Genomic DNA, 13,146 nt, shown 5'->3' on the forward strand with positions numbered 1-13,146 from the left:
ACTGAACTCGTGAAACTAATTTAAACAAATATAGGAGAAATACACAATATTCATCAGATATATCACATCAACATTGACTAAAATGAATGAATGAATGTGTCTGTAGTTCCCTCAACATAAAAGTCCCCAAATTATAGAAAGCTGTGATCATCTAATAATGTTTCCTAACTATAGGAGTAAATGATGTGTGATATATTGACAAAATATACAAAATTATAGAAATGTAGTGAGTACTACTATATATGGGCTTCCCTGGTGGCTCAGCAATAAAGAATTCACCTGCTGATGCAGGAAATATGGGGTCAATCCCTGTGTTGGGAAGACGCCCTGGAGAAGAAATTGGCACCCAACTCTAGTACTCTTATCTGGGAAATCCCACAGACAGAGGAGTCTGGCAGGCTATAGTCCATGGGGTTGCAAAAGAGTCAGACGTGCCTTAACGACAAAATAGCTATTATACATACATGTTATCAAATCTATTTGGATCCAAAATAAAGTGTAATTACAAAGAGATGGAAGATAAGATGCTAAGGCAATCAATTGTGAATGCAAATGTTAAAGTCATAATTATGCCTCCCAGTATCTTTTTTTTTCTGTTATTTGATCAAGCTTTTGTAAGGAAATGTCCAAGCTTCCTTTTAAACAGGAATTTCCTAATAATTCATTGTCTTCCAGGAATAACTGAGACATGGAAAATACAAGTGTCACCACAGGAAAAAATTTCATTCTTCTAGGACTCTTTAACTACACAGAGTTCCATCTGTTCCTCTTTTCCATGGTGTTCATGACTTTCCTCACCTCTCTGATGGGCAATGCCTTCATGATCATGCTCATCTATGTGGATCCTCGGCTTCACACACCCATGTACTTTCTGCTTAGCCAGCTCTCCCTCATGGACATGATGCTCGTTCTCACTATTGTCCCCAAAATGGCAGCCAATTACCTGAGGCACACCAGGTCCATCTCTCCCACTGGCTGTGGTGCCCAGATTGTCCTGCTTCTTACTCTGGGAGGGGGCGAGTGCTTCCTCTTAGCCGCCATGGCCTATGACCGCTATGTGGCCATATGTCACCCCCTGAGATACCCGATCCTCATGAATCAGAAGCTCTGCTTGCACATGACAGCAGGCTCCTGGCTTTTGGGAGGGGTGGATGGGCTGATGCAGGCTGGTGCCACCCTGAGCTTCCCTTACTGCCACTCTCGAGAAATCAACCACTTCTTTTGTGAGGCGCCATCACTTGTTCGCCTTACCTGTGCAAACACCATGATTTTTGAATTCTTCATGTATGTATGCTGCATTCTGATGCTCTTAATCCCACTGTCTCTCATTTTGGCTTCCTATAGTCTCATCCTGGCTGCTGTGTTTCGTATGCAGTCCACTGAAGCCAGGAAGAAGGCCTTTGCAACCTGTTCTTCCCACTTGGCTGTCGTGGGGCTCTTCTATGGCACTAGCATGTTTATCTACATGCGGCCCAAATCTTACCATTCAGTGGGCCATGACAAGGTGGTCTCTGCCTTTTACACAATTTTAACACCTGTGTTGAACCCCCTTATATACAGTGTAAGGAATATAGAAGTCAAGGGGGCTTGTAGAAAGTGGCTGGAGAAACATTTTAAGTCATAGTGAACATAATTTGCTAATATTGCATCACTCAAATTAGATTCAGGTTACAAAATTTTTTGTGCATCAATATACTTGGCACTCCTTTGCCAGCTTGCACTGATTTTTAAAAATATATTAGATAAACTACTACATGTTAGATAAATTAATAAAAATTACATTTGTCATTTTTTCCATACCTTGTCATATTATTTTTTCTGAACTTACCTTGTAATTAGTTGTGATTATGTGTGATTTAGAAAAAATCATTTGGTAAAAGATAAGCAGATATGACTATAAATATGTAGGTTAAAATATGTAGTAATCATGAAAGGAAAAATTCAACAACTTTGTCTAAAAAAAGCAACACTAATTAAAATGATTAATATGTGATAAATATCACATAAATTAGTATAGATAATATATTTATATAAAGTAATATTTTTAAAAAAGGATGAAGTTTTTTTTCACTTGCTAATAGGAGTATCTAATTAATATGAAATGCTATAAAAACTATTGTCTTTGATCACAAGGAAGGTCTTAGGCCTGAGGTTTCACGTTTTGGGGATTAACTGAATGGAGTTAATATTATTGGATGAGTTTTATCTCATGATCTCTTGATGAGTTTCTTTTTTTTTTAATTTTTTTAAAAATTTTATTTTATTTTTAAACTTTACATAATTGTATTAGTTTTGCCTTTTAAGATATTTTATTTACAAGAGAGGAAGGAAGAAATAAAGGGAGAGGGAAGAGGGATGAGTGGGAAGGAAAAAAGGAATGAAAGAAAGACAGGTATGGCACACAATTTGAAAATTAATGCCAGTTTAGAAATGAAAAAAATCAAATTAAAATATTCTTCTGAAAAAATTATCAAATATGAATTTTAATATCATCTAAATTGACTACCATATTTCATTTAGCTATCTTATATCATCTTAAATAAAATACTAATTAAAATGATTAATATAGGGTATTATTATCACATAATATAGATATTACCTTTTAGATCTTCAGGGAATAAATTTTTTTTTTTAATGAAAAAAACATGTGTTTGTATAGGTTCAATAATTCTGATTTTACATGTCATGTCAGATCCTTGAAGATAAAATGTTAGTAAAGATGAAAGGAAAAAAACCTATAAAAACAAAGCAATTAAGAAAATGGCAATAGAAGCATACATATTGATATAATTTCTTTAATGAAACTGGATTGAATGCACCAAACAAAAGATATACACTGATTGAGTGGACACAAATACAAGACCTATATATATGCTGTCTACAAGGAACTCAGCTGAGACCTAGGAATGCATACAGATTGAAAGTGATTCAATGAAAGAAGGTATTCCATGCAAGTTCCAAATTACAAGATTCCATTCCAAATCACAAGAAAGCTGGAGTAGCAATACTTACATGAAACAAAATAGACTTTAAAGTAAAAACTGTTAAAATAGACAAAGACATACACAACATAGTGATCAAGGAATCAATCCAACTAGAGTATATAAAAATTATAAATTTATATGGACCAAACATAGGATCACCTCAATATAAAAGGCAAATACTAACAACCATAAAGAGAGAAATCAACAGTAACATAATAATATTGGGGCACTTTAACACCCAACTTTCACCAATGAGCAGATCATCTAGACAGAAAATTATATTCTAATGAGGTGGATGAAACTGGAGCCTATTTACAGAGTGAAGTAAGTCAGAAAGAGAAACATCAATACAGTATATTAATGCATATATATGGAACTTAGATGATAATGATGACTGCATGTACAAGGCAGCAAAAGAGACACATATGTAAAGAACAGATTTTTGGACTCAGTGGGAGAAGGGAAGGGTGGGATGATTTGAGAGAATAGCATTGAAACATGTATATTACCATATGTAAAATAGATAACCCGTGCACGCTCGATGCATGAAGCAGGGCACTCAAAGCTGGTGCTCTGGGACAACCCAGAGTGATGGGGTGAGGAAGTGGGAGGAGTGTTCAGGATGGGGGGGGCACATGTACACCCATGGCTTATTCATGTTGATATATGGCAAAAATCACCACAATATTATAAAGTAATTAGCCTCCAATTAAAATGAATAAATTATGACACAGCACTCCCACTGCTGGGCATACACACTGAGGAAACCAGAAGGGAAAGAGACACGTGTACCCCAATGTTCATCGCAGCACTGTTTATAATAGCCAGGACATGGAAGCCACCTAGATGTCCATCAGCAGATGAATGGATAAGAAAGCAGTGGTACATATACACAATGGAGTATTACTCAGCCATTAAAAAGAATACATTTGAATCAGTTCTAATGAGGTGGATGAAACTGGAGCCTATTATACAGAGTGAAGTAAGCCGGAAAGAAAAACACCAATAGAGTATGCTAACGCATATATATGGAATTTAGAAAGATGGTAACGATAAGCCTGTATGCGAGACAGCAAAAGAGACACAGATGTGTAGAACAGTCTTTTGGACTCTGTGGGAGGGGGTGATTTGGGAGAATGGCATTGAAACACGTATAATATCATATAAGAAATGAATCGCCAGTCCAGGTTTGAAGCAGGATACAGGAAGCTTGGGGCTGGTGCACTGGGATGACCCAGAGGGATGGTATGGGGAGGGAGACAGGAGGGGGGTTCAGGATTAGGAACATGTGTACACCTGTGGCAGATTCATGTTGATGTATGGCAAAACCAATATAATATTGTAAAGTAATTAGTCTCTAATCAGAATAAATAAATTTAAATTTAAAAAAAGTTTATGGATTTATGTAACAATCTATGCTGAAAAATACTATTTTATACTTCTATATTATTTGCATATGTAAATTGTATAAGTAAATATTTAAATATGAAATTTGCATGTGCACTCCAATATGTATAGTATTTATTTTTCATCCCTTCTCCACACTGGGTGGCAGATTGACATTAATCAGCTGAAGATGTTCAATGCTTCTCAAGGTTCACTGCTTCTAGTGGATGCTGAAATGAATTACCAAAATTTTGTGCTTTAAAACAACAGGAACGTATTTTCTCACACTCTGGAAGGCCAAAAATCCAAAATGAATTCCACTATGTTGAAATCAAAGTGTTAGTAGGGCTCACTACATCAAGAAGTCCCAGAGAATAATCTTTTCATTGCCGGTTCTAGTTCATGTGTTTGCCAACATTTCTTGTCTTGTGGTTGAAGGACTCCAATCTCTGCCTGTGTGCCAGTTATGCACATTGCCTTCTTTTCTTCTGACTTTGTTGAATCTCTGTCTCCTTCCTATAAGGATGCATGTTATGGCATTTAGCATCCATCCTGACAACACTAAAATAATCCTCCTGTCTTGAATTCCTTAATGACATCTGCAAGAACTTTGTAATGTAAGACCATTGTCACAGGAGATTAGTACTTGATATCTTGATGGACAAGTATTTAGTCTATTACAATCCATCTCAATTTCAGAGAAAGCTCTTATTCAATGCTTTGTAAATATCAGTTATTTGGGAAGTTTTCAGTCACTATTTCTATAAATTTGTCTTCAGTACTAAATTTTTCTATTTTCCCTTAACAATTCAAAGTCTAAAGTATTTATCTAGTTATTGACCCATGGTTCTCCAAGGCTTTTTCATTTTTTTCAGTCATTTTTTATATTGTTTTTTAGATTGGATAATTGTTATTGATTTGTCATCATTATGACCACCTCTCAAACTGTCATTTCCATTTTTCTATTGAACCAATCTAGAGAGAGAAGTATTATTATTATTATTATTGTGCTGTGCTCAGTCACTCAGCTGTGTCCAACTCTTTGCAACCCCAGGGACTGTAGCTCACCAGGGGGATTTTCTAGGCAAGAATACTGGAGTGGGTTTCCATGTCCTCTTTATTTTGTTATTGTCCATTTTGGTTCTATAAAGCCCATTTATTTTTACTTTATTCTTTCTTTGTTGAGATTTTCTATTTTTTTCATTCACTCAAAGGTGTTTATCCTTGAGGAGTTCTAAGATGATAGAGGAGTAGATGGACATAGAATGCATCTCTCTTTACAGATGCATTAAGGATACATCTATAGATGCAATGATTCTCATAGAAAACTAGTTGAACACTAGCAGAAAGCCTGATCAATGGAAAGGCCTATAAGAATCCATGAATAACTGGTAGTATGAAAGAAAAAAATGGAGAAGGAGAAGGGGAGGAAGCAGCACCAGACCAGCACCATAGTCGGGGGTGGAGGGTGGTTGAGGGGGGCTGAAGAAGGGAAGAGATTCCTGCATCAGGGGAACGAACAGTGATTAAAAACACAAAATAATTGAAATTAAAAATACACTAGAAAAAAAATCAATAGAAAAACTGAGATGGAAGAATGGATAAGTGAGTTGGAAGATAGAATGCTGGGAATAGAAGCTGAGGAGCAGAATAAAGAACAAAGAATGAAAAGAATTGAGGATAGCCATAGAGACCTCTAGGATAACATTATCCATACCAATATTCAAATTACAGGGGTCCCAGAAGAAGAAGAGAAAGACAACAAGTATGATAAAATATTTGAAGAGATTGTCGTTGAAAAATACAAGGAGTTTTCTATATATAGGTCTTTAGTTTCTTTAGGTAGATATATTCCTAAGTATTTTATTCTTTTCGTTGCAATGGTGAATGGAATTGGTTCCTTAATTTCTCTTTCTGTTTTCTCATTATTAGTGTATAGGAATGCAAGGGATTTCTGTGTGTTGATTTTATATCCTGCAACTTTACTATAATCATTGATTAGTTCTAGTAATTTTCTGGTGGAGTCTTTAGGGTTTTCTATGTAGAGGATCATGTCATCTGCAAATAGTGAGAGTTTTACTTCTTCTTTTCCAATTTGGATTCCTTTTATTTCTTTTTCTGCTCTGATTGCTGTGGCCAAAACTTCCAAAACTATGTTGAATAGTAATGGTGAAAGTGGGCACCCTTGTCTTGTTCCTGACTTTAGAGGAAATGCTTTCAATTTTTCACCATTGAGGATAATGTTTGCTGTGGGTTTGTCATATATAGCTTTTATTATGTTGAGGTATGTTCCTTCTATTCCTGCTTTCTGGAGAGTTTTTATCATAAATGGGTGTTGAATTTTGTCAAAGGCTTTCTCTGCATCTATTGAGATAATCATATGGTTTTTGTTTTTCAATTTGTTAATGTGGTGTATTACATTGATTGATTTGCGGATATTGAAGAATCCTTGCATCCCTGGGATAAAGCCCACTTGGTCATGGTGTATGATCTTTTTAATGTGTTGTTGGATTCTGATTGCTAGAATTTTGTTTAGGATTTTTGCATCTATAATAGATGGAGAAATATACCATGTTCATGGATTGGAAGAATCAATATAGTGAAAATGAGTATACTACCCAAAGCAATTTATAGATTCAATGCAATCCCTATCAAGCTACCAACAGTATTCTTCACAGAGCTAGAACAAATAATTTCACAATTTGTATGGAAATACAAAAAACCTCGAATAGCCAAAGCGATCTTGAGAAAGAAGAATGGAACTGGAGGAATCAACCTACCTGACTTCAGGCTCTACTACAAAGCCACAGTTATCAAGACAGTATGGTACTGGCACAAAGACAGAAATATAGATCAATGGAACAAAATAGAAAGCCCAGAGATAAATCCACGCACATATGGACAGCTTATCTTTGACAAAGGAGGCAAGAATATACAGTGGATTAAAGACAATCTCTTTAACAAGTGGTGCTGGAAAATCTGGTCAACCACTTGTAAAAGAATGAAACTAGAACACTTTCTAACACCATATACAAAAATAAACTCAAAATGGATTAAAGATCTCAACGTAAGACCAGAAACTATAAAACTCCTAGAGGAGAACATAGGCAAAACACTCTCTGACATACATCACAGCAGGATCCTCTATGACCCACCTCCCAGAATACTGGAAATAAAAGCAAAAATAAACAAATGGGACCTAATTAAACTTAAAAGCTTCTGCACATCAAAGGAAACTATTAGCAAGGTGAAAAGACAGCCTTCAGAATGGGAGAAAATAATAGCAAATGAAGCAACCGACAAACAACTAATCTCAAAAATATACAAGCAACTCCTACAGCTCAACTCCAGAAAAATAAATGACCCAATCAAAAAATGGGCCAAAGATCTAAATAGACATTTCTCCAAAGAAGACATACAGATGACTAACAAACACATGAAAAGATGCTCAACATCACTCCTTATCAGAGAAATGCAAATCAAAACCACTATGAGGTACCATTTCACTCCAGTCAGAATGGCTGCGATCCAAAAGTCTACAAATAATAAATGCTGGAGAGGGTGTGGAGAAAAGGGAACCCTCTTACACTGTTGGTGGGAATGCAAACTAGTACAGCCACTATGGAGAACAGTGTGGAGATTCCTTAAAAAACTGGAAATAGAACTGCCTTATGAGCCAGCAATCCCACTGCTTGGCATACACACTGAGGAAACCAGAAGGGAAAGAGACACGTGTACCCCAATGTTCATCACAGCACTGTTTATAATAGCCAGGACATGGAAGCAACCTAGATGTCCATCAGCAGATGAATGGATAAGAAAGCTGTGGTACATATACACAATGGAGTATTACTCAGGCATTAAAAAAAATACATTTGAATCAGTTCTAATGAGGTGGATGAAACTGGAGCCTATTATACAGAGTGCAGTAAGCCAGAAGGAAAAACATAAATACAGTATACTAACGCATATATATGGAATTTAGAAAGATGGTAACGATAACCCTGTATACGAGACAGCAAAAGAGACACTGATGTATAGAACAGTCTTATGGACTCTGTGGGAGAGGGAGAGGGTGGGAAGATTTGGGAGAATGGCATTGAAACATGTGAAATGTCATGTATGAAACGAGATGCCAGTCCAGGTTCAGTGCACGATGCTGGATGCTTGGGGCTGGTGCGCTGGGACGGCCCAGGGGGATGGTATGGGGAGGGGGGAGGGAGGAGGGTTCAGGATGGGGAGCACGTGTATACCTGAAATTTTTTTAATTTTAAAAATAAAAAAATAATTAATAATAAATAAATAAATAAATAATTAAATAATTAAAAAAATTAAAAAAAAGAAAAATACAAGGAGAAGCATGTTGAGAAATGAATTAATCAAACTAACAAAAATTAACCACACACACAAAAAATATTTAAAGCAGCAAGGGACAAGCAATAAATAACATATAAAGGAATCCCCATAAGGTTAACAGGTGACTAAGCAGAAACTCTGAAGGCCAGAATGGAGTAACAGAACATGTTTAATGCAATGCAAAGGTGGGGAATAAAACCCTACAACCAAGATTGTTCAATCCAGCAAGGATCTTATTCAGATTAGACAGAGAAACCAAAAGCTTTACAGACAAACAACGCAAACAGAATGCAGGACTACCAAACCAGCTTTACAATAAAAGCTAAAGGAATTTTCTAGGCAGGAAAAATAAGAGAACTAACAGACCTACAAAAACAAGCCCCAACCAATTAAGAAAATGATAACAGAAACTTACATATCAATAAGTAACTTGAAAATAAAGGAATTAAATGCTCTGACCAAAAGACAGAGACTGGCTGAATGAATACAAAAATAAGACCTGTAAATATGCCCTCTACAAGAGATTCACTTAAGACCTAAGGATACATACAGTCTGAAAATAAGGGGATGGAAAAAGTTCTTCCATGTAAATGGATATCAAAGAAAGTTAGAGTAACATTACTCATTTCAGAAAAAAAAAAGTAGACTTTAAAATAAAGAATATTACAAGACCGAAGGAATGATAGGACACAACATGATTATCAAGAGATCAAACCAAGAGGACATAATATTTGTAAATATTAGTGCACCCAAGTACTGAATTTCAGACTCTTTTGCTGATTAGGGCTACTCCATTTCTTCTATGGGATTCTTGCCCACAGTAGTAGATATATTGGTCATCTGAATTAAATTTGTCCATTCCTGTCCATTTTAACTCACTGATTTCTTAGATGTTGATGCTTATTTTACCATCTCCTGCTTAACCACATCCAATTTACCTTGATTCACAGACCTAACATTTCAGGTACCTATGCAATACTGTTCTTTGCAGCATAGGATTTTACTTTCATCACCAGACATATCCACAACTGAGCATTGTTTCCACTCTGGCCCAGCCACTTCATTCTTTCTGGGGCTATTAGTAGTTGTCCTCTGCTCTTCCACAGTAGCAAATTGGACACCTTCCAACCTGAGGGACTCATCTTTTGGTGCCATATCTTTTTGTCTTTTTATACAGTCCATGGAGTGTTGAAAAGCAAAGACATTACTCTGATGACAAAGGTCCATATAGTCAAGGTCTTCCCAGTGTTCATGTATAGTTGTGAGAGCTGGACTGTAAAGAAGGCAGAGCACCAAGGAATTGATACCTTCAAACTGTGGTGCTTTAGAAAACTAAGTCCCTTAGACAACAAGGAGATCAAACCAGTCAATCTTAAGGGAAATCAATTCTGAATACTCATTGGAAGGACTGATGCCAAGGCTGAAGCTCCAGTATTTTGGTCACCTGCTGTGAAAAGCCAACTCATTGGAATAGTCCCTGGTGCTGGGAAAGATTGAAGGTAGAAGGAGAAGAGGGTGTCAGAGGATAAACTAGCTGGATGGCATCACTGATGCAACGGACATGAACTTGGGCAAACTTTGGGAGATGATGAGGGACAGGGAGGCCTGGTGTGCTGCATCCCATGTGGTCACAAAAAATTGAACATAACGGGGTGACTGAACAACAACAATTTACCCAACATAAAGCCATGTCAATACATAAGGCAAAACCTAACAGCCATGGAAGGGGAAACTGACACAATACTACTAGGGGGCATTCACATCACACTTATACCAATGTATAGATCCTCTGGACAGAAAATTAATAAGGGAATACAAGCCTTAAAAGGCACATTAGGCTAGATGAACTTAACTGGTATTTATAGGGCATTCCATGCAATAATAGCAGAATATACTTTCTTCCCAAGTCTACAGAGAACATTCTCCACAATAGATCACACCTTTGGTAACATATCAAGCCTCAGTAGTTTTAAGAAAATTGAAATTGTATCAAGCCTCTTTTTCTGACCACAATAATATGAGATTGCATATCAAAAACAGGGAAAAAATGTGAAAAAACACAGACACATGGAGGATAAATAATGCACTTCAAAACAACCAAGGCATTTCTGCAGAAATCTAAAAGGAAAAAAAAAAAAGAAGCAAATTACAATGAAAATAAGATGACTCGAATATATGGGATATGTGAAAAGCAGTTCTAAGAGGGAAGTGTATAGTAATAAACCCACCTCAAGGGAAAAAAAAATTCCTACATCACAAAACAAGAGAAATCTCAAATAAATGGCCTAATAATTAAAAAAAGAATAATAAGAAGTACAACAACAACAAAAAAGGGAATAAAATCATAAATTCTAAGTGAAAGTAAATGAAAAAGAAAGAAAGCAATAGCAAAGATCAGTAAAACTAAAAGCTGATTCTTTGAAAGATAAATAAAATATGTAAACCATTAGCCAGAATAATTAAGAAAATAAAGGGAGAAGATTCAAATCAATAAAATTAGAAACCAGTTCAGTCACTCAGTCGTGTCTGATGCTTTGTGACCCCATGGACTGCAGCATGCCAGGCTTCCCTGTCCATTGCAAACTCCCGGAGTTTACCCAAACTCATGTCCATTGAGTCAGTGATGCCATCCAACCATCTCATTCTCTGTCGTCCCCTTCTTCCCCCACATTCAATCTTTCCCAGCATCAGGGTCTTTTCCAGTGAGTCAGTTCTTCGTATTAGGTGGCCAAAGTATTGGAGTTTCAACTTCAGCATCAGTCCTTCCAATGAATATTCAGGACTGATATCCTTTAGGATTGATTGGTTGGATCTCCTTGTAGCCCAAGGGACTCTCAAGAGGCTTCTCCAACACCACAGTTCAAAAGCATCAATTCTTTCATGCTCAGCTTTCTTTATAGTCCAACTCTCACATTCATACATGACTACTGGAAAAACCATGTGAGAAGAAAAGGATCCAGAAATTCTACAGACCATGCCACAAACACTTCTGAGGCATGGTGAATAATTTACATACTGTCCATGAAAGTGACACTCTTCAGGTGACATGTATGTGCAGTCACCAGAGATATTGATTAATTTATAGAACCAGCAAAGATAAAGACTTGGGGAGTGAAAAACTGATGCCAGATACCATGAGAAAGAAAAAATAAAATCTATATCCTTGTCTCATGTTTTGAGTTATTTTTCAGTCCCCGAGTTCACCCAATGAAAGAGACCAGGTCACCCAGAGAAAGGGCTAACAATTCAATAATAATTTTATATGTTCAAATATAAACCAGTTTTTCTCAGGGATACTGTAGCCATTTACCAGAGTGGGTGGAATTTTTAGCTTGGGCTTACATAGCAAAATGCCATAGACAAGGAGGATTAAAACACAGATACCTATTTTTCAGAGCTCTGGGTGTTGAGAAGTCTAAGATTCAGGTGCTAGCTAACTTGGTTCCCAGGGAGGCCTCACTTACTAATTTATAGAGGCTGCCTTATCTTTATATCCTCACATGGCTTTTTCTTAGTGTCTGTGAAGAGAGAAAGGTTGAGTTTTTCTCTTCCTTCCTCTTACAAGCACACTAATCCTACAGATTAAGGACCCAACTGCATTATTTAATTTAACTTAAAGGAGCTCCTTATAAGCCTTTTCTCCAAAAACATTCACATTTGGGGCAAGTGTACCCAACATAAAAATTTGGGTAATGAAATTCAGGCAATAGCACGGAGCATAGACACACCAGCATGAACAAAATCCTCAGATCTTTTGAGAGCTGTTGGTTACAGAATTGACACTAAAGGGCTAAAATGGAGTGCTTTCTCCTTATTACTCCCACTCATTTAGGACTTTGTTGCTTTCTATTACATTTACTTTAAGATCTTTTGGATAGAGTTCCAGTTTCCTAGTTTAAAACTGATGCTGTTATCAGATACGTACATTGTATATATGTGAAATCTAGAAAAATGGTACAGATGAACCTATTTGCAGGGCAGGAATAGAGACACAGATACAGAGAACTAGCAGAAGAGCCTGGGGCAGGAGGCAGGGCAATAGACTGAATTAGTGATTCAGGAGATTTAGTTTGCATATGTGTACTGACTGGGTTTCCCTGATGGCTCAATGGCAAAGAAATCACTGCAATACAAGGCAATGCAGGAGACATGGGTTCAATCCTTAGGTCAGGAAGATCTCCTAGACAAGGAAATGGAACCCACTCCAGTGTTCTTGGCTGGGAAATTCCACGGACAGAGGAGCCTGGCAGGCTACAGTCCATGGGGTCACAAAAGAGAACGTGACTTAGTGACTAAACAAAAAAGAACAAATGTACACTGTCTGCCATGTTAGAAACAGATAGCTAGTGGGAACGTGCTTAAGGCTCCAGGAGCTCAGTTTGGTGCTCTGTGATGACTTAGATGGGTGGGATGAAGGGAG

The 13,146-nt window shown here is 36.9% G+C and overlaps 1 protein-coding gene across 1 annotated transcript; it reads left to right on the forward strand.

The window, feature by feature from the left end:
• Positions 1-688: 688 nt before the first annotated feature.
• On the forward strand, positions 689-7,038 carry LOC109561031 (olfactory receptor 2T8-like). The gene is made up of 3 exons (XM_070792209.1): positions 689-1,617; positions 6,105-6,118; positions 6,383-7,038. Exons 1-3 carry the CDS (start codon positions 689-691, stop codon positions 6,436-6,438), a joined length of 999 nt encoding a protein of 332 aa, XP_070648310.1. The 3' UTR covers positions 6,439-7,038.
• Positions 7,039-13,146: the final 6,108 nt, after the last annotated feature.

Source organism: Bos indicus, chromosome 7 (genome assembly GCF_029378745.1).
Source record: "Bos indicus isolate NIAB-ARS_2022 breed Sahiwal x Tharparkar chromosome 7, NIAB-ARS_B.indTharparkar_mat_pri_1.0, whole genome shotgun sequence".
NCBI classification, from domain to species: Eukaryota; Metazoa; Chordata; class Mammalia; order Artiodactyla; family Bovidae; genus Bos; species Bos indicus.